This window comes from Pelobates fuscus, chromosome 9, assembly GCF_036172605.1.
Source record: "Pelobates fuscus isolate aPelFus1 chromosome 9, aPelFus1.pri, whole genome shotgun sequence".
In the NCBI taxonomy this organism is placed as follows: Eukaryota; Metazoa; Chordata; class Amphibia; order Anura; family Pelobatidae; genus Pelobates; species Pelobates fuscus.
The window spans coordinates 156,575,192-156,597,236 of NC_086325.1; the positions used below are offsets into that span (position 1 = coordinate 156,575,192).

A 22,045-nucleotide genomic window follows, 5' to 3' on the forward strand; every position below is an offset into this window, starting at 1 on the left:
TCACGTCAGGTAATGGATGCTGGGCCGAACAGGTGCAAGACAGTAGCGAAGAGCATCAGAGGAGCAAAGATCAAAGCAACTGTGTGCCTTTCTCAATTAGTTGGAGTGCCCAAGGTCAGAGGTCAGACACGCCTCTCCGCCCCTCCACCCGACTGCCAACTGACACAACATATGGTGATCCAGCTGATTAGCTGCCCCTAGCATTATAAGACCACCATAAGTTACTGGACACACAGAACTGCTTCAAAGCAGACGGGCAGTGCATAAAAAGTGCTTCCCTGCAGTATTAGGGGAGACAGAATATCTTCAATCTCGGTCAGACCACCTCACCAGTAAGTGTCACTGGGCAAAACACCGAACGTTATAAAATCCTTATAGAGCGTGAGCTCATTTGAACAGGGACCGCTTTACTTCTTAATATCCCCTTCCTAGAATTGTAACGCGCTGCGGAATATGTTGGCGCTATATAAATGCAAATCGTAATAAAGGGTGGAACGTGTCGTGCTTTCAGGGCGAGTAGAAGACGGACGTGAACACAGCGAACAACTAATAGGCACACACTGCCATAATATAACCAGAATTTGAAAAAAAAAAAAAAAGATCAAACAATAAATGAATAAATATAAGATGCACTCATCAAGTTAATATTGATTGTAATACAATTCTGTAGTATATATTTTCTATAATTCCTCCTCCCCTGAAAAGGAAGATCCTCAGGTGTTGAACTGCAACTCCCATGATTCTAAACCAGCCTTACCGCTGGCAAAATAGGTGGCAAAGTTCCGATACCAACATACCCGAAGTGATACAATGTATGGCCCCTATATTGTCTGCTTTGAATTCTCTTGCATCTGATCCATAGCCACAACCACCTACCCCCAGCGCCCCAAGTGTTTTATTTGCTTTTATTCAGATAGCGGGTGGTTAATACACAGAATGTGAAAAGTTATAAAGTTGATTAATTTAGACAAGAGTTTAAACAGACAATAAAGAAAAGACCATTTAAACTACTCCCCCTAGGCTGATTCTCTGAATTAATTCGGATGCATGCCATACTTCATTTAATTCTTACTTCGCAAAATATCCCAAGGAAGAAGGAAAAACAAAAAAATAACCCCTTGATTGTTCTGTGAGCATCAGCAATACGCGGGTGTGCTCGAGCAATACGAAGGGCAAAGGGCACGGCGGAAATACGAAGAGAGATTCGCCTTATCTAATATATGCAAAGCAAGGAAACTCTCGCAGTAAGCATTATAATCCAAGTCTTAGAGATAGATACAATATCACTTTCATCTCTGGGTGCAGGGCTACAGGCATGTCATAATACACAGGACCACATTATAGGCGTGTGTATACATATATATATATTGTATACTGAGAAAGATACACACACACACAGTAGGGGGAGGTAGAGCAAGTGCAGCAGTTATACAGTGTATGTATATTTATATAGCGCCAACAGGTGTGCGCAACACTTTACAGGTGTGTGTGTGTCTACTGTAATGTAGCCTGTAAAGTGCTGAGTACACCTGTTGGCGCATATAAATAAAATATACATACACTGTATACCTACTGCACTTACTGTACCTCCCTCTACTGTAATGTAACCTGTAAAGTGCTGAGTACACCTGTTAGCGCTATATAAATATAATATACATACACTGTATACCTACTGCATTTACTGTACCTCCCTCTACTGTAATGTAACCTGTAAAGTGCTGAGTACACCTGTTAGCGCTATATAAATAAAATATACATACACTGTATACCTACTGCACTTACTGTACCTCCCTCTACTGTAATGTAACCTGTAAAGTGCTGAGTACACCTGTTAGCGCTATATAAATATAATATACATACACTGTATACCTACTGCACTTACTGTACCTCCCTCTACTGTAATGTAACCTGTAAAGTGCTGAGTACACCTGTTAGCGCTATATAAATATAATATACATACACTGTATACCTACTGCATTTACTGTACCTCCCTCTACTGTAATGTAACCTGTAAAGTGCTGAGTACACCTGTTAGCGCTATATAAATAAAATATACATACACTGTATACCTACTGCACTTACTGTACCTCCCTCTACTGTAATGTAACCTGTAAAGTGCTGAGTACACCTGTTAGCGCTATATAAATATAATATACATACACTGTATACCTACTGCACTTACTGTACCTCCCTCTACTGTAATGTAACCTGTAATGTGCTGAGTACACCTGTTAGCACTATATAAATAAAATATACATACACTGTATACCTAATGCACTTACTGTACCTCCCTCTACTGTAATGTAACCTGTAAAGTGCTGAGTACACCTGTTAGCACTATATAAATAAAATATACATACACTGTATACCTACTGCACTTACTGTAACTCCCTCTACTGTAATGTAACCTGTAAAGTGCTGAGTACACCTGTTAGCGCTATATAAATATAATATACATACACTGTATACCTACTGCACTTACTGTACCTCCCTCTACTGTAATGTAACCTGTAAAGTGCTGAGTACACCTGTTAGCGCTATATAAATATAATATACATACACTGTATACCTACTGCACTTACTGTACCTCCCTCTACTGTAATGTAACCTGTAAAGTGCTGAGTACACCTGTTAGCACTATATAAATAAAATATACATACACAGTATACCTACTGCACTTACTGTACCTCCCTCTACTGTAATGTAACCTGTAAAGTACCGCATACACCTGTTAACGCTATATACACTGATCAGCCACAACATTAACCCCTTGAGGACGCAGGACGGTTCAGGACCGTCATCGGCATTTTTGCGTTGCCGACCGACGACGGTCCTGAACCGTCCTAAATTTAAAATGTACTTACCCGATCGCCGTCGTTCCCCCGGCGGCGATCGGCGGTGCTCCCGGTGTGGGGAGACTGCCTGCAGCCCAGACAGTCTCCCCATGGCGAATTAGGACCCCTGGGGCCATGTGATCACCCAACAGGGCGACCACATGGTCACAATAGGTGTCCTAGACTCTGCCTGCAGGGGGACTGTCTGTGCTGACAGGCAGTCTCCCTGCAACTGTAAAATCATAAAAAAATTTAAAGTTATAGTTAATAAAAAAAAAATATATTATTATATATGTGTATATATATGATATATAGACATATATTATACCTATATAATATATGTCTATATATCATATATATAATGTCATGCTAAGTGTATTTTTATATTAATATGTACATATATTAATATAAAAATACACTTATAATTAATTTACACACGTATATATATAATATATATAATAACTATATATATTGTATATATATATTATTATAAAATACGAATAATAAATAATTTAAATTAAATTAAAAAAATTAAAAATAATAATAAAAAATTGAAAAAAAATTATATATCTATACGAAATTTTATTCTAACTGTATTTTGATATTAATATATATATATATTTATATCAAAATACACTTGGAATGAAATTGTATATATATCTATGTATATTTAAATAAATAAAAAGAATGCGAACTATTCATATGTCGATATACAAAATTACATAAATAATTATATAAATATACACGTAGACTTCAAATATATAAATATGCATATATATTTAAATTCTACGTGCGTATTTAGGTAATATTTTTACATAATTAAGTTATTTTAGTGATTGCAATTTAAGGGACCTGCCTGCCAACCGAGGCCGAAAGACCAGAGAATTTAATTTGCTATCACTGTATTTTACCCTGTTACGTTCTACGACACCCTAAAACATGTACATGGGGGGTACTGTTTTACTCGGGAGACTTCGCTGAACACAAATATTAGTGATTCAAAACAGTAAAACATATCACAGCGATGATATTGTCAGTGAAAGTGACTTTTTTTGCATTTTTCACACACAAACAGCACTTTTACTGATGATATAATTGTTGTGATACATTTTCCAGTTTTGAAACACTAATATTTGTGTTCAGCAAAGTCTCCTGAGTAGAACAGGACCCCCCCATGTACAGGTTTTATAGCGTTTTTGAAAGTTACAGGGTCAAATATATAGGTCAAATATTTTTACATTGAAAATGGCCAGGTTGGTTACGTTGCCTTTGAGAGCATATGGTAGCCCAGGAATGAGAATTACCCCCATGATGGCATACCATTTGCAAAAGAAGACAACCCAAGGTATTGCAAATGGGGTAAGTCCAGTCGTTTTTAGTAACCACTTAGTCACAAACACTGGCCAAAATTAGCGTTCAATTTAGTTTTTTACTTTTTTCACACACAAACAAATATGAACGCTAACTTTGGCCAGTGTTTGCGACTAAGTGGCTACTAAAAAAGTCTGGACATACCCCATATTGAATACCCTGGGTTGTCTACTTTTAAAAAAATATGTACATGTGGGGTGTTATTTAGCAATTTATGACAGATAACAGTGTTACAATGTCACTATTGATACATTTTAAAAATGTATGTTTTGAAACCGCAATATCCTACTTGTACTTATAGCCCTATAACATGCAAAAAAATAGCAAAAAGCATGTAAACACTGGGTATTTTTGAACTCAGGACAACATTTTGAATCTATTTAGCAGTTTTTTTCATTCGCTTTTGTAGATGAGTAAAAGATTTTTCATTTTTTTAAATTAAATTAGATGAGATTATATAAATAATGGTATGTAAAGAAAGCCCCTTTTGTCCTGAAAAAAACAATATATAATTTGTATAGGAACAGTAAATGAGAGAGCGGAAAATTACAGCTAAACACAAACACCACAAAAGTGTCAAAAAGATGCCTGGTCGCAAATGTACAACATCGCAAAAAAAGTCCAGTCCTTAAGGGGTTAAGATCACTGACCAGTGAAGCAAATAATGTTGATTATATGTACAAACATTACAGTAGAGGGTACTTCATTGAGATTAAACAATAAATGTGGCCCCTATTGTATCCTCTAAACACTATAGACCACTTTGGAATGGAGCAGTATTGAGACATGATTTTATTTTTTAACCAGAACAAGAACTGAAATAAATGACACAGTAGCGTTAAAGGTTATGGATGAGAGAGAGAGTTCTAGATTAATGTTCTGCATGGAGTTTAGGTTCAGATTAAAGTTAGGGATTGCAGTTAGAGCCAGGTTTTAAAAATCAGCACCACAAATAGTTCCCAAATGTAAAAGATCAGACCCAAATACTGCTCGTGGTCATTAATAATCACCAGTCAGGTTCGACATTGCCAAAATATCCTCAGTCACACTCTGAATTCTCGGAGTGCACAAGCTAGCACTCCGTTTAAGAATCAAATCTCAAGTTAGGGTAACATTGACTCTGTGTCTACGCCCTAAACTCTGCCCATTACTTTGAATACCCCTGAAATCCTTGTGTGTCAACTCCCCATCATTACCTTTAGATTGTAAGCTCACGAGTTACTTTGCTAAGCACTTTACTAAACAATGTAATTGCTAGATTGTAAGCTCACGGGCTGTGTCTTCTGTTTCCCCTGTATCAATATGTATTTATTTGTCATTATTTCCTTAATAGTACAGTGCTGTGGAATATGCTGGCGCAATTTAAGTACCAAATAATAATTATTACTTCCTGGATATTTTGCCAGCACAGTAGTAAAAACTGCCAGGTACTCAAACATTGGGTTGCTAGAATACTTCTGATCTCTTTATCTCCTGCTGAGATTATTTGCCCAGCAGGTAAAGTCAAGACCATAAATATCCCATACGAATCATTTGTCCCAGCTACAATACTTGCAGCTCATCCACAATCCCCGCTTGCTGTCAGATGTTCATTCTCTGAATACTTTATTGATTTGTACAAATTTCAGAATGAATAATGCATATAAAATAACAAAACCCAGTCTAATGAAGCATATATTCCACATCCCTCTGCTCGATAATCCTCAGTTATCAAGCCATTTACTCGGGAGAAGCGAGGGCTCCGAGCGACAATTGGGGTTGATTTCCAAATTGGGGGAATATGTGGAATTTGCAGGGTAAATGCAATTTATTCAGATATGTCTATTTGTTTATATTCTTAAACAATAACCTTGGAGGCTTTTTTTTTTTTTTTTTTTTTTTTTTTAAGGAAAACCCCAATTCTGTGGAGTTTCTATTTTCGCTTGTGGCGTTTTAGTAAGTTGCCATTACGTTCTTATAAATATATATCCCTTAAAACCAAACGATATATAATTTAGAATTCCTATTACGGCTTTAAACGTCATATTTAAGTTTTATATTGTGTAAACATGTGATGTAGCCTATAAACTTTGTATGTCTGTTTAATATCAGTCATGTCTGCTTCCTGGTTCTTAAAACAAAACAAACAAAAAAAACATTGAAAACAACAAAAATGCATTTAAAAAAATAAGTAATTCAGAAAATGCAATAGCAACCCATCTAACTACCCAAGCAATTTATCCATCTAACTGGTAACAACAGACACCCTTACAAATATACACCAAAAATGTGCTGTGTCATGTTTGCCAAGGGATATAAAATACTAAATAACATTGTGACCAGGGGCAGGGCTGTTCTGAGAAATTGTAGGTGACTTACTAATAATATATGTAACTAAATTGTAAGTAAAAACAAGAACAATGTATCTTATTTACACAGATTGATTTCTAAACACATTTATTGTAGAATAAAGACACATTACTGGGAGTATTATTACTGTGGAGCTCTGTTATACACTCAGACACATTACTGGGAGTATTATTGCTGTGGAGCTCTGTTATACACTCAGACACATTACTGGGAGTATTATTGCTGGGGAGCTCTGTTATACACTCAGACACATTACTGGGAGTATTATTGCTGGGGAGCTCTGTTATACACTCAGACACATTACTGGGAGTATTATTGCTGTGGAGCTCTGTTATACACTCTGACACATTACTGGGAGTATTATTGCTGTGGAGCTCTGTTATACACTCAGACACATTACTGGGAGTATTATTGCTGTGGAGCTCTGTTATACACTCAGACACATTACTGGGAGTATTATTGCTGTGGATCTCTGTTATACACTCAGACACATTACTGGGAGTATTATTACTGTGGAGCTCTGTTATACACTCAGACACATTACTGGGAGTATTAATGTTGTGGAGCTCTGTTATACACACAGACACATTACTGGGAGTGTTATTGCTGGGGAGCTCTGTTATACACTCAGACACATTACTGGGAGTATTATTGCTGTGGAGCTCTGTTATACGCTCAGACACATTACTGGGAGTATTAATGCTGTGGAGCTCTGTTATACACACAGACACATTACTGGGAGTGTTATTGCTGGGGAGCTCTGTTATACCCTCAGACACATTACTGGGAGTATTATTGCTGTGGGGCTCTGTGATACACTCAGACACATTACTGGGAGTATTATTGCTGTGGAGCTCTGGTATACACTCAGACACATTGATGGGAGTATTATTGCTGTGGAGTTCTGTTATACACGCAGACACATTACTGGGAGTATTATTGCTGTGGAGCTCTGTTATACACTCAGACACATTGATGGGAGTATTATTGCTGTGGAGCTCTGTTATAACCTCAGACACATTACTGGGAGTGTTATTGCTGTGGAGCTCTGTTATACACTCAGACACACCAACAATATGGAGCTCCTAGAAAAGAAAGACAGAGGGATTTGGGCACAAATAGGGACTGTCCCTATTATCTAGGGAGACTTGGGAGGTATGGATATCAGAACATGTAATTACGGACTACTATATTTGCTTCGGAGACAGAGTCAGCAATGAGTAGGGACAAATCTTGTAGCAAGTTAAGACTTTGTATTTTCCCTTAGCCTTCATTATACATTTTCTCCCAGCTTCTTGTGAAGAGTGTCACGAGAATGACAGCCTGTATTTGGCAGGAAAGCCTTGGCCTAATTATGTCCTCCTGCGGCATACCTCTATCCCCCGTTGCAGGACACATGAATAATACAATATTATTGTAACGAGAGACCTGCAGCGAGTACAGGGCACTTTCTGAATTACAAACAACACTTGGCTACAGATTAAAAAAAGAAAATGGAAAAAAAAATTTATTATAAAACCACGAAGGCAGACAGCCACAGCAATGAGCTCACTCCCATGATCCACCTGAATCTTTCTGGGGCAGGTCAATGCAAAGGTAGGCCACCAGCTGTTGTGGAACTACAACACTCACAATGCTTTGCCAGCACGACTCGCTACGTTTTTGTTTCATTTGGAAGAGCTTCGGAGGCCTCAGTAGCAAGTTGGGGAATTCTGGAAATTCATCGTAACAGGTTTTTGAAAAATCCCAGGAAAGTAAAATATACCCTCACTACCAGTAAGCAACACAAGAAACTAGCAAAGCGTGGCGAGACGGGTTTCTACTGCTCAGTAGTCGTAAAAATCACAAGAGCAAACTGCTCTGTGCTCATTAGACCAAGTGCATCTGTCATGAGGAAGAACCGGCCGCAGGTTGAGAAACCGCACAGCTAGCCAATCACGAAAGAGGTGAGAAGGGGATAAGACACTGGAAGTACATTTTTATTTATTTATTAAGGTATATGGAGTGTACAAATTAAGGTAAGACAGGAGCAGACATCAAACATCTGTTGCAGAACTTAAACTCCCATGATACTTTGCCAATCAGCCAATCTACAACAGCTAGCCAAACTACGTGGCCCATGATCCTCAAGCCAGCGATTCACATTGACCTCGCAGTCAAGCCGGTCAAACTCTGTTCTAGAAACCATTTAATGACTGGGCCCACCGCCAAAGCCAAGACCAGACATTTGCTCACATAAATCTGCCTGGAATATTTGAGTTGTAAAAATAAAAAAAATTAAAACCCACTTACAATAATATTTAGTTAAACTCGGTAAACATATTCATGAGAAATACAACAATAAAATTTTAAAAATAGTTACTCAACTTAGACAGTAACAGTTGTTGCTTGCATAGATATAAAATGTATTTTTACAGAGTACGTAAATGGTTACTCCAGCCCGCTGCTGTGGTTATGATGCCCAGATGACCTCCATTGCACGCCGTTTTGCCACATCCAGCTTCCATTCTCATCTAATGAATTACGCCTGCCTGTAGAAGTATGGTTAATGACGTCCCAATGACGCTACCAGGGGTGGAGTTAAACCTATGGCAGCTGAGGGGTTAAACTCCGTACGTGCTACGTTTCGAAGCTAAATGCTCCACATACAGAATTCAGTGATGTGAAGTGGTCATGGTGTCTAAACTAGTCATGTCGCTTGCGTTAACCTTTAAAATCTTTCAACCGTTCTAAAAAAAAAAATCCAAAAACACAGCTTGTGTCTTCAATACGGTTTAATTCAATTTTTCTGTTTAAATCACATCTTATGACATATCCAAGCAATACCAATACATGCACACTCTAAGCACCATAACCACTACGGCACAAATGCAAGGCTAATCTACCTCAATCGGATATTTTTTTCTAGCCCACCTACTGCAGTTTAAAACGCAATTATCTTGTCAAAAGTCCACATATTCCAATTACGTGAACAAACCCAGAGTAACCGTGTCAGCAGTAAATCTATAACAGAACGCTTTATAACATTTTAAATCAGATACATTAAACATAAAACTATTTCAATTTTGCAAATCGTATATTCTTAAATGTAAGCAACGACCCACTAACCTATACGTGTGCTGCAAAGTGACCCAGTCTGTCTTTACTTTACGACAAAAGTAAGTTTGGTGAAAAAATTATAAAAAAAAAAAAAAAAAAAGATAACAAAAATACAAATTCAAAATAAGTATTGATTTTATCTTAAAGGGCCAGCAATTTTCTCCTGTTGGAGTGAATGGGTTTAAATAAATGACAGATTACAGGCATTTATATCGTATATAAATGTCTCCTTGTAATGTCAGATCGCAGATTCATTGATTCACTTTGTCTTGATCAGTGATGCTTAGCCTTTGACACTGCAGCAGTTAAGTACATTTCCCATGATGCCTAGGCAGGCATCATGGCTGTGATTCATGAGAAATATACTAATCCACACGTTTTAGGGAGTATCATAGAATATGAAGTTCACAACAGCGCTTCAGTGCCAAAGGCCAGCTGTCCCTGGCATTAATAGTATATATTTTAGCATCAACGTTTCTGACAATTTTATTGACTACGCAATTTCAAGATTTCTCCCCGGTCAATAGGAAGCAAAGTTTAAGGAAAGGAGAATACATCGATTTTTCTGTGCATCACAGACCTGTAGTTTTGTGGCATTCTAACACAGCCTTCCCTCCAAACGTATCGTTAATAGCACACTACTGATTTAAACAAGTGTTCTTCATTAAAGAAAAAAAGGGTTTGTTTTTTGTTGCAAAAATAAATAAAATGATCAAATCTACTGGCATGATATTTACTAGGGAAAGATGTGTGTTAGAAGAAAAAAAGAATCTTGCGTCTCTTATAGTCCTGCAGTCCCTACCTTTCTCCTATACCAGTGGTTCCCAACCCGGTCCTCAAGTACCCCCTACCAGTCCATGATTTAGGGATTACCCTGTTGTGTCTAAAGTGTATTATTTTCTTTCTAAAAACACCTTGGACTCAACTGGGTAAACCCTAAATCCTGGACTGTTAGGGGGTACTTGAGGACTGGGTTGGGAACTACTGTCCTACATCCCCTACAGAGGGCTGGAGATACTGCCAAGAGGCATTGCAACGAATCACATTTAAGAATTGAGATTACTTTTTGAATTTTTTTTTACTGTTACTGTGTTAATCATGGCTTTGTATTGGGCATCAGATCCTGAACACTTTAAATTTCAGGGAAAGAGTTTACCCCCGCCCTCCCAGGAGACACTTTTCCAAACCAAACCATTAACTTTCCACAGATTCATTACAATCAGTCATCCCCCCCCAACCACTACCCTACTTTGGTATTAGTGCTGTACACCTTTAAGTACCACAGGGGCTTGTAAACAAATGTCAAACTAATGAAAGTGTTTAACAAAGCTTTAAAGTAATTGAATAGGGCATTTAAATCCCATGAGTGCCATAGAGGAGGCAAAGGTGTTCTTCGATCCAACATCACTCAAAAGGAGCTGATTGAGCCTGGGTTAGCTAGGCTTTCAAATAAATTACAAATTCACAAAATCAATAGGCTGTTCCTGTGGACACAATTTAGAATAAGTCCCACAATGTCTCTTCGTACACGAATAGTCTTACCTTTCCAAAATCTCGCACATCGAAAAGGTCGAATGGGTCAAAGAGGTCACAATTCCGTAATCCATACTTGTCGTGACAAACTTTTAAAAATGTTCTGATGTTTTTCAGGCACAAAAACTGCAAAGAGAAAAAGAATTGATTAAAGAATTGAAGGAAGAAAGTGGCGTTCTAGCGATCACTTCCAAAACAGCAAAATTCAATAAACTCCTGTAAATGTCCAGGAGATACGGTCATACTTGAGAATCTCATACTGAATTGGCAGATTCTCTGGGACTATAGGGCGAATGGGCAGATTCTGTGGCCCTAGGGTTTGAATGGGCAGATTCTCTGGGATTACGGGGTGAATGGGCAGATTCTGTGGCCCTAGGGTTTGAATTGGCAGATTCTCAAGGTGTGGAGTGACTGGACAGATCCTCAGGGTGTGGGGTGAATCAGCAGATTCTCAGAATGAAGGTGCAGATTGAATGAGCAGATTCTCAAGGTCTACAGATGAATGGTTAGAGTCTTAGTCATCAAAGCATAGGAAGGAAAAAAAACTAATTTAAAAAAACAACAACAAAAAAATTTTTGAGTCACCTCGCTCACTCAATCAATCAATGCCATTTAAATATGGATTAAATGTATTTGCCACGGACAAAGCAGTTCCAACGAGGAGCGAAAGAACCATGGTGACCCCGGGATTTGATTGAAGCAATTGAAATCTGTTTTACCCAGAACAAAGGGATGACACCACTACAACAGCATGAAGTGGTAATAGTGCTTAGACTGCCCTTCTAAGTCGTTGCCAAGCTGGGCTTTCTTTGTGGATGCAAGGTTTGTGCGTTGCTACAAAGACTTTTCATGTTAAGGCTAACATATATATTGATTAGACATTGTGATATCATTTTCCCAAGGATACAGTTATGGTAAACATGCTTCTGAGAGGGAGAAAAGTTGTTTAAAAACTTAGTAAAATCTCTACGAAACACACATTTTGCACGTTAACTTAACGGGAAGAAAAATAAAGCCTTAAACGTCATGGCATACTATTACAGTACTTTATTCACTAAACAATGAACTGTTAAGCCTTCCGAATGGAATAACAAATTATGTTTTGATAAAATATAGGTCTCAATTTAATTTGTTAGATGAACTTTGTAAATTATGCATTTACTGAAATCACCATTAAAGTCCATGGCAATTTTTGTAGATAAATAATTTTAAATGTTTTTGGTTTGTTTTTTCAAACAGATTGGAATAGTTTCTGATTTAAGCAAATTAAATGGAGGACTTTGTTAGAAAATGTGCTACATTTTGCATCCAGCTTTTATATTTAAAGGAACACTCTAGGGTCAGGAACATTAAACATGTATTCCGGACCCTATAGTGTTTAAAGGGACACTATAGTCACCCAGACCACTTCAGCTCAATGAAGTGGTCTGGGTGCCAGGTCCATCTAGTGTTAACCCTGCAGCTGTAAACATAGCAGTTTCAGAGAAACTAGAGGCAGGGTTAATACAGCCTCTAGTGGCTGTCTTCCTCCCCCCTCCCCCCCCCACCTCCCCTTCTCCCGCCACCCCCCTACTTCCCCGCCTTCTAAATGCACACACACACACATTTTTTTTATTTTTTTTATTAAATCCCCCCCCAGCCTCCTTACCTTACCTTATGGGAATGCTGAGGTGGATTCTCGTTTCCCTGGGGTCCAGTGGGGCTGCTGGGCGATCGGTGACTGCAGGCGGTGAGGGAGCACTGATCCTCCTGTTCAGCATCCTCGCGCGCCGCAGAGTGATGCCGGAAGCCGGAATATGACATCATATTCCGGCTCCCGGCATCACTCTTCGGCGCGCGAGGGAGCTGAGCAGAGAGCTCACTAATCAGTGCTCCCTCGCCAACGCCGCCCGCCTGGACTGTCAGTTAGCCGCCAGGCTAACAAGACATTTGCCTGGGAATTTGGGGGCGGCTTTTTTTGCCGCCGCCTGGAAAGTGCCGTCCAAGGCAAATGCCTTGTTTGCCTCGCAGCTAATACGTCCCTGCCTGACACTATAGTGATCCTTTAACCCACCATTTATGTGGCTTGTCCGTCATAGCCCCCTTGTAAAATGTTAAAACGTACCTTATTTTAGGCGCCGCGGGGGTCCGCCAACGCTGGCCCTGTCCCCGATCCGCCTCCTTGGTGACATCATCAGAATTGCCCATTTTTAGCCAATTCAATGCTTTTGTCTCTATGAGAAAAAGGAAGCGTCTCCATGCAGAGCGTGAAGACGCTGAACGGCAGTGCTGCCTACTGTGCAGCACTGTCCCAGAAAGCACCTCCAGTAGCCATCTGAGGAGTGGCCACTTGGAGGTATCCCTAGACAGTGTTTACAGCAAAAGGCCTGCATTCAATGATAATACTCACTAGAACAACTACATACATTTCCCTTATTAATTCACTACAGATCCCCATTTAGAGACAACAGCCTATTCACCACAAAATCTCACAGGATAAAAAAAAAAATGAAAACAAAGAAAAGAAAAAGATAGGAAATGGGGTGCGCGTGTTTGGGAGCGGTGGCGCAAACGTTAATAACCATTATTAACCCTTAAATCACCTAAGCATTGACATGAAAGGGGTTAAATCAGAAATATAAAATACATTTTTCTACAATGTCAGACTACCCAGGGAGCACATTTAGAAATTTAAGAGTAAGCCGTCCCCCCACAGAGCTCAAGATCTGGAATATTTTATCTCCTGAGTTGCACAAACAATGAATAATTCAAAGACTGGAATGACCAGTAGGTAACTTCAAATTTTCTCATGTAACGACGAGGCATAAAGCAGAGAACAGCTGCCAGCAATAACGCAGAACGCAGCCTTAGATAAGCGGCGAAGACACAACGCATCTGATCACTTGGTATTATAAAGAACAAAAATGTACATCAGAATTTCAGATGATGTCTCTATGCCTTTGGCACCAATACATACATGTCTGATGCTTGTAGGGAGTCTGTTTACTTTGTATAGTGGGATATCGCGCTCATCACTGACAACACGCAACGACCCGTTTGGCAACTTCAGTTAGTATCTTTCACATTTTCATTTTAACAATTAAATAAATAAAATATTAGAAATTACTCGAAGGTGGCATTTTAATCCTCAATTTTTTTGTGGACGGCAGATCTACTTTTTCTTTTTTTATAATTGGAAAATAATTGATGAAAAATCGGTCGTGTTAGACTAAAATTGCCATTTAAGAAATGTATTCCATCACAACTTAGTTTCCAATTCAGCTTAAAATCTCCACAATACCGTGTTCACTGAATATACCTAATTCAGTGGTAAAAATGTATATAAAAAAAAAAAAGTCTGTAAAATAAATGTAATTCAAATGCAATCTATCAAGTCTACACACAGGGCCGGTGCTACCATAAGGCGGCTCAGGCGGCCGACTTAGAGCGCATCTGCCCTGTGCGCGCAATGTCAGGTTGACCAGCAGCGCACTGCGCTCCTCTGCAGCCGGCTACTTCTTGAATCATTGCCGAGCGCAGCCTAGAGCTTTCCATGCGCGGTGCCCAGCCTTCTACCGCCCGCCTAGCCTCCTACACTGATGTGTGCCGCAGGCTGTGTGGAGGGGGCGGGGACAGCGATGGGGCTGGGCTGAAGGACGGGACTCCACAGACCCGGACACCATGCACCCCAGGGACCAGATATAATTGTGACTGTCTGTGTGTGTATGTATGTATGTCTCTGTGTGTATGTCTCTGCGTGACTGTCTGAATGTCTCTGCCTGTGTGTCTGTATGATTATGTGTTTGTTTGTATGACAGTGTACCTGTATGACTTTGATTGTGTACCTTTATGACTGTGTGCCTGTGGCTTGGGAGGAAAGACACACAAAGGGATCTGGAGGGGAGGGACACACAAAACAGACCGAGGGGAAAAAGAGCCACACCGAGGGACTGTGGTAGAAAAGGAGACAAAGAAAGGGACTGGGGTAAGAAAGAGACAAAGAAAGGGACTGGGGTAAGAAAGAGACAAAGAAAGGGACTGGGGTAAGAAAGAGACAAAGAAAGGGACTGGGGTAAGAAAGAAACAAAGAAAGGGACTGGGGTAAGAAAGAAACAAAGAAAGGGACTGGGGTAAGAAAGAAACAAAGAAAGGGACTGGGGTAAGAAAGAAACAAAGAAAGGGACTGGGGTAAGAAAGAGACAAAGAAAGGGGCTGGGGTAAGAAAGAGACAAAGAAAGGGGCTGGGGTAAGAAAGAGACAAAGAAAGGGGCTGGGGTAAGAAAGAGACAAAGAAAGGGGCTGGGGTAAGAAAGAGACAAAGAAAGGGGCTGGGGTAAGAAAGACAAAAGAAAGGGTCTGGAGGTAAGAGACAAAGAAAGGGTCTGGGGGTAAGAGACAAAGAAAGGGTCTGGAGGTAAGAGACACACAAAGGGACTGGAGGTAAAAGACACACAAAGGGGCTGGAGGTAAGAGACACACAAAGGGGCTGGAGGTAAGAGACACACAAAGGGGCTGGAGGTAAGAGACACACAAAGGGGCTGGAGGTAAGAGACACACAAAGGGGCTGGAGGTAAGAGACACACAAAGGGGCTGGAGGTAAGAGACACACAAAGGGGCTGGAGGTAAGAGACACACAAAGGGGCTGGAGGTAAGAGACACACAAAGGGGCTGGAGGTAAGAGACACACAAAGGGGCTGGAGGTAAGAGACACACAAAGGGGCTGGAGGTAAGAGACACACAAAGGGGCTGGAGGTAAGAGACACACAAAGGGGCTGGAGGTAAGAGACACACAAAGGGGCTGGAGGTAAGAGACACACAAAGGGGCTGGAGGTAAGAGACACACAAAGGGGCTGGAGGTAAGAGACACACAAATGGGCGGGGGTGGAAGTAAGAGACATACAAAGGGTGTTGTAAGACACACTAAAGGGGGAATAAAATACCGTAGTGGACAAAAGAGGTAAGAAATTCAAAGACACACAGGTGAAAATGCATCATTGCCTGTGTAGTTAAAAATCCTTGCACCGGCCCGGTCTACACATTGAATTATAGTCTTGAGTGAATGTGCGCATTTTGTTTTCAGAGGATGTCGGAAGCATGTGTACCTACAATGCATTTAGAGCTACTTCGCAATAGAAGATGTACAAACTGGTGCTATGTAATTTGAGATTACACCCAGTGCATTGTGGGTACAAACAGAAGACCACTCTGTAAGCAACAAGTTAAAAGCTTTTAAGTTTGTGTATGCCAGTGGTACATGCCTTTTCTCACTTCAACCGCACTGCTAGACCTACTGGTAAGACCAGAATTTTAAAAAGGCACAGAGTGAACTATAGTGGTTATGGTACCAGAAGTGACCTGGTGCCCTCTATTGAAAGTATTCAAACCATTTTAGAACAGTTCGACTTCTAACCTGGGGTCTGCTCCCCGCCTACACTACTTCCAATAGAAAGCTAGAAGCTCCTAAGCTGTAGCTACTGTTGGCTCTCCTCAGCTAAGCCCTTCGAGTCTAGCTTTGCCAAGAACAGCAACTGATCGCTCTTCGTCAATGAGCTAAGCCCTGCACTGCAGGCAAGAAGCCAAACTGATCTAAAACACTATTTAGACTGAGGGGTGCCAAGACACTGCAGGTAACCAACATTTCAAATGACCAAAGGCTGACACTTTAATTTTAGGGTGTGTAGCTGCAGGTGTAACCAGGGTCAGAGTTATTCTGAGGCATTTTAGGGGAATTCATGACCTAACTGATCAGTCATTTATGTAAGAAAATGGAATTTGGAACTACAAGTATTTAGATAAAGGAATTTCTAAAACACATTTATTGTAAGCGTTAGGGGGAACCATTACCCCTCTGGAAAATACACCTTTGAAAAAAATACCTATATAACTTGTATTAAATGTTTGATCGTGTTATTAAACCGTTTTCTTTTAAATATATATAAAGATTTAGCCAGTAACATTGTGATCTAGTTCAGCCCCAGCACATATTGCGTCAGAGTAGAAAGAACAGAAATATGGTTACATTTTTCTTTTTCTGTGCTTTTTCTATGCTTACTGCCAGATACAAATACAAATTTATAATTAATACCTATCCTTTATAATTAATGAATGAAAAAAAATTCTGGTATGTAGCAATTCTCTTTTAAAAGACATTTAAAGAAACACATCATGTACCGTAACCACTATAGCCCTAGGAATGGGACAGGCTGGAGTGTTTACGGTGCTTGGAATGTTCATTTAGCTCAGGTTATTGCTGTGGGTTCCTATTTAACACTTGGACACCGAATTTATGGAATTCCCATAAAAGAGGGACGCTAAGGAAGGTACAGATAGACTAGTATGGGTATTCAGAAAGGCATACAGGTGTTAAAGGACCACTCTAGGCACCCAGACCACTTCAGCTTAATGAAGTGGTCTGGGTGCCAGGTCCCCCTAAGATTAACCCTTTTTTTTTATAAACATAGCAGTTTCAGAGAAACTGCTATGTTTATAATAGGGTTAATCCAGCCTCCAAATCCTCTGGTGGCTGTCTCACTGACAGCCGCTAGAGGCGCTTGCGTGATTCTCACTGTGAAAATCACAGTGAGAGCACGCAAGCGTCCATATTAAAGCATTGTAAATGCTTTCCTATGAGACCGGCTTAATGCGCGCGCAGCTCTTGCCGCACGTGCGCATTCAGCCGAAAGGGAGGATCAGAGGCGGAGAGGAGGAGGAGAGCTCCCCGCCCGGCGCTGGAATAAAGGTAAGTTTTAACCCTTTCCTCTCCCCAGAGCCGGGCGGGAGGGGGTCCCTGAGGGTGGGGGCACCCTCAGGGCACTATAGTGCCAGGAAAACGAGTATGCTTTCCTGGCACTATAGTGGTCCTTTAAACTATTGATAATCGCGATATTGCAAAAATATACCAGGGCTAAATTTTAAAACAAAAATTTGGGAACACAACGTTGAAACGGATATATTGTTATAATAACGCAGCGTCTGAAAGCCGGAAGATTATTTTTTAAAACCACAACTTTCTAAATTAGTGATGGTTGGTGTAATGGGGGGAAAAAAATGGATTATACTTGATATCTTGCAAAAGATATATCATTAAATCTAGACATGAAACCTCTGTTGGATAAAAGTTTTGATACGTAATCTGATCTGTAAACCGTTAACACAATATTATAACACGTATTATTGGGTTAGATTGCTATATACCAGAGCTTAGCAACAATTAGCAGAATTCTAAATAACATATCTTGTAAACCTACGTAACATTAACATAGCATCCTAGAAGTTGCGGATGCTCGGCTAGTCTTACACATGGCAAACCATCATGGGACATGCCTTTCACCAACGTCAGCAGTGTCAAGGGTGGTCCTCACTAAGCTAGGGGGAGGATACAACTTAAAGATAAACTTAAAGGAACACTAGAGTGTTAGCAATCCAAATGTGTATTCCCAACGCTATAGTTTTACTCTACTTCTGTTGGTGTACACCAATCACGTGTGAGGGTTTAATAGACGATTATTACGCTTTTCAGATTGCTCCACTGGTCTTGCTGTGGCCGCACCTACTGGGAAGCATTGAGTAGTTAGTGTGCATGCGCGACACATCAACTGCACTGCGCCAATCAAATGCTACTCTAGAAGGAGCATGTGATTGAGGAGACCTTCCAGACAGCCACTAGAGGTGCTGATATCTTTTGGAGGAGGGCGGCATCTGGCTGAACATACCCAATCCATTGCTTCTCTATGGACTGAAGCAGATCGCCGATGACATCAGCAAGGCAGGCCGACGTCTTTGAACACAGAGCGGGCAGCTACAGAAGAGAAGTCCCGGCACTGAAAGTTAGGCAGGCAATCAATGTTTAACTGTCATTTTGTAACACCAAAGGTAGTGGACAGAATGGAACCTATATTCCCAAGAAAAAAAACTATTGTTATTCTCAAGACTACAGGTTCCCTATAAATGAAGAAATTCCCAACTCTTTATTCTGCAACTGGGTGCCTCCATCTTAGCTCTCCGTCAATTATTGTTATAAAAGTTCCTGGCAGTCAGTATCGAGAGAAGAAAAAAAAAAAAAAAAGGAGAAATAAAACAATCTTTACCGAGTCTTACTGGACTTTACAAATTACTGTGGGCAAAAGCCAGGAATCAGAGTATGACAGTTCAACCATAAAGGACCCACTGAAAGAACTAGGTCCCAGTTTAAGGAACTATTCAGGCACTTAACGACTTAATTGGAATAAAAGTTGTTAATTTGCGAGGAAGCCCCCCCGCTAAGAAACAGTGACCGATGCTCTGTCCAAAAACCTCCCTCGCAGTCCGAGGCTAGAATCAGGAAGCATCAGACAGCGGGGCTGCTGATTGCCATTCTCCCCACTCATGAAATTTTGTTAATGGTTTACCTCCTTGAGGTAAGTCTGCACCTGGGGAACTCATCGCACCGTAACAACTACAAACCAATCTGTGATATTATAGATCTATTGCATCTATCTCTATACATCTATAACTATATATATATATATATATTAATTTATTTTTTTTTTATTTTTTTTTAAATCATTGCTTTAGGATCTGTAAAAGAGCAGAACATGTCTCTTTAAAATTTTTGGCCTGGACACCGAAGGGAGCAGACGCATGGCGGCTGAGCTCCCGCTGTAAAGCACATAGAAATAGACAAAGAGGGATTTATTACCACGACATCGACGACCGCCGACCCTAACAACTCCACCCGAGATGGGGAAGAAGGCTAAAAAGCTGAAAACCCTGATTGGGGAAGGCTCTCGCAACATTGAAGACCTCCTGCAGCGGAGGCCTAAACCTAAGATGGCGGCGCCACTTGACTCTCCCTACACACCTCCTCCGGGGAGGAAGGCATGGATGCCCTGGATAAAATACCACACACTACGGGCCAGCTACCCACACCGCTAGTGGGGGACCTGTCGGCTCCGGCTACAAAAGGAGACATACAGGCCCTCCTGAATAACATACGGGCCTTCTTTAATGCGGACCTCGACATTGTTCGCGAGGACATCGCTGCGGTAACGGGCCGAGTAGGGGCAATGGAAGAGCACCTCTCCACAGTAACCCACCAATAAGACAACAGCGAGAAGATTCGCACCCTGCAAGCTGCCCACAGGGCCCTACAGATTAAACGGGACAATATGGAGGACGCTCGAAGACGCAACAACCTCAAAATAAGAGGTATTGCTGAAACGGTCGATGACCAAGAGCTGCCACACTTCCTCAGGCGCCTCTTCACCTCTCTTATGCCGCAGCGCTCAGCAAAAAATCTACAACTAGACGGTTGTTTTCGCCTAGCACAATCCAACAGGACTCCGGCTGGAGCTACCCGCGATGTCCTGGTACGCTTTCTACTTGCCCGGGACAGAGCGTCGGTACAAGTGGCAGTACGAAACAAGACGCCTTTTGGCTTCGAGGACATGCAACTACTATTTCTGCAGGATCTATGCCGCTCAAAACTACAATGGAGGGGATCCCTCAAAGAAGTTACACAGACCCTGCGCACTAAGAGCATCACCTATAAATGGGGCCCATCTCGAACTCTTCAAGCCACCAAAGACGGCCGCACCTACCCACTCACCTCCGCGGACGACACCGAGGAGTTTCTCAAGAAATTGGGCATACCCCCACCCACAGGCTCAGGAAGCGAGCCACGCAGCACATGGGACGTTGCCAAGGTAGTACCCTTCACCCCAAGAGCCGCTGCTGACACCGGCTGAGGGCAGCCAGAAATTCCGGACGTGGGCTCTGATCGGGCCGCAAATGACACTCTAGCTACCAGTTCAATTGGTTTACTGTTTTCTTTTTCCTGTTTTACGGTTTTTTTTCAGCTTAATTTTTATTGTATAAGATATGCTGGTCCACACATACCATGTAGAACAAAGTGGAGATACCATTTCGGTGTCTACCCACCCCCCCACACTGCTTAGGGGTTATTGAGCAGAACCTCTAAAACTGAGGTACTACTACGTTCACCACAGCACGGTAATGTGCATACACCCTAGATCTCCTGTACTGTGATACAGGAGTCCATGTAATCGATAACCCTGCACGCTGCCCTCACCCTGCGTTTAACCGGTCCCTCCTCTAAACTGAATACCCGACCAAAAGGTATAGCCGGTTGGCACGTGGAGTGTTGGCGGGTGAAGGCATGCAGTAACACAGTTATAATACAACAACAACCACACACTGAGAGACGCACCTTAAAAATACGCATCACGGACACACTATTAACTCTCATATAATTTCTCCCTCTCATGTACCGTTCTTTTCTTAAGCTTAAGACTACTAATACCTACGGCTAACACTTGGGTCCAATTATAAAAATGTGCAATGTATGTCAATGTCATGCATTAGTTACTCGATGTTAAATGTTGACCTGTGATCAATGCTGTTGGGGCATGTCAAAAGTATTTGTTACCATTACTACCTTATGCACGCAAAAATAAAGAATTGAAAAAAAAAGTTAAACAGACTATGCGCCACATAACACATCAATAACGTTACGGGCAAAATTCAATGATTTAATAGTTGAAAAATAAATATAAAAATCTTAAATCAAGCCCAGAGACCATATGGCTGTCAGAGGAGTCACAAGCAGTTAAGGCTTGATCTCTCCCTAAGAGGCACCTGTCAATCATTAATGTTATCAAATAAATCAATGTTCTGCCATGTGAGTTATGGAAACTGTAAACACTACATTTACGTTAACATTTGCATGTGTGTCCCCAGGGCCAGGACATCTTCCTTTTCAAAAAATCCCTTGAAAATTTAAAGTGCACTTGCCGTGCAAAAAAAAAAACAACTGACACGGCAATGTTTTATATAGCATAAATTCTCACTTACAGATCACGTTCGTCCAATTCTAATAAACC

At 40.9% G+C, this 22,045-nt stretch overlaps 1 protein-coding gene across 1 annotated transcript in view; it reads right to left on the reverse strand.

Annotated features, from left to right (window-relative positions):
* The window catches only part of VAV2 (vav guanine nucleotide exchange factor 2), a 237,879-nt gene that overhangs the window by 170,635 nt on the left and 45,199 nt on the right, over nucleotides 1-22,045 (reverse strand). Inside the window, exon 2 of the mRNA XM_063433483.1 lies at nucleotides 11,196-11,312. Within this exon, the coding sequence (XP_063289553.1) occupies nucleotides 11,196-11,312 (117 nt within the window). The remainder of the gene's footprint in view (nucleotides 1-11,195; nucleotides 11,313-22,045) is intronic.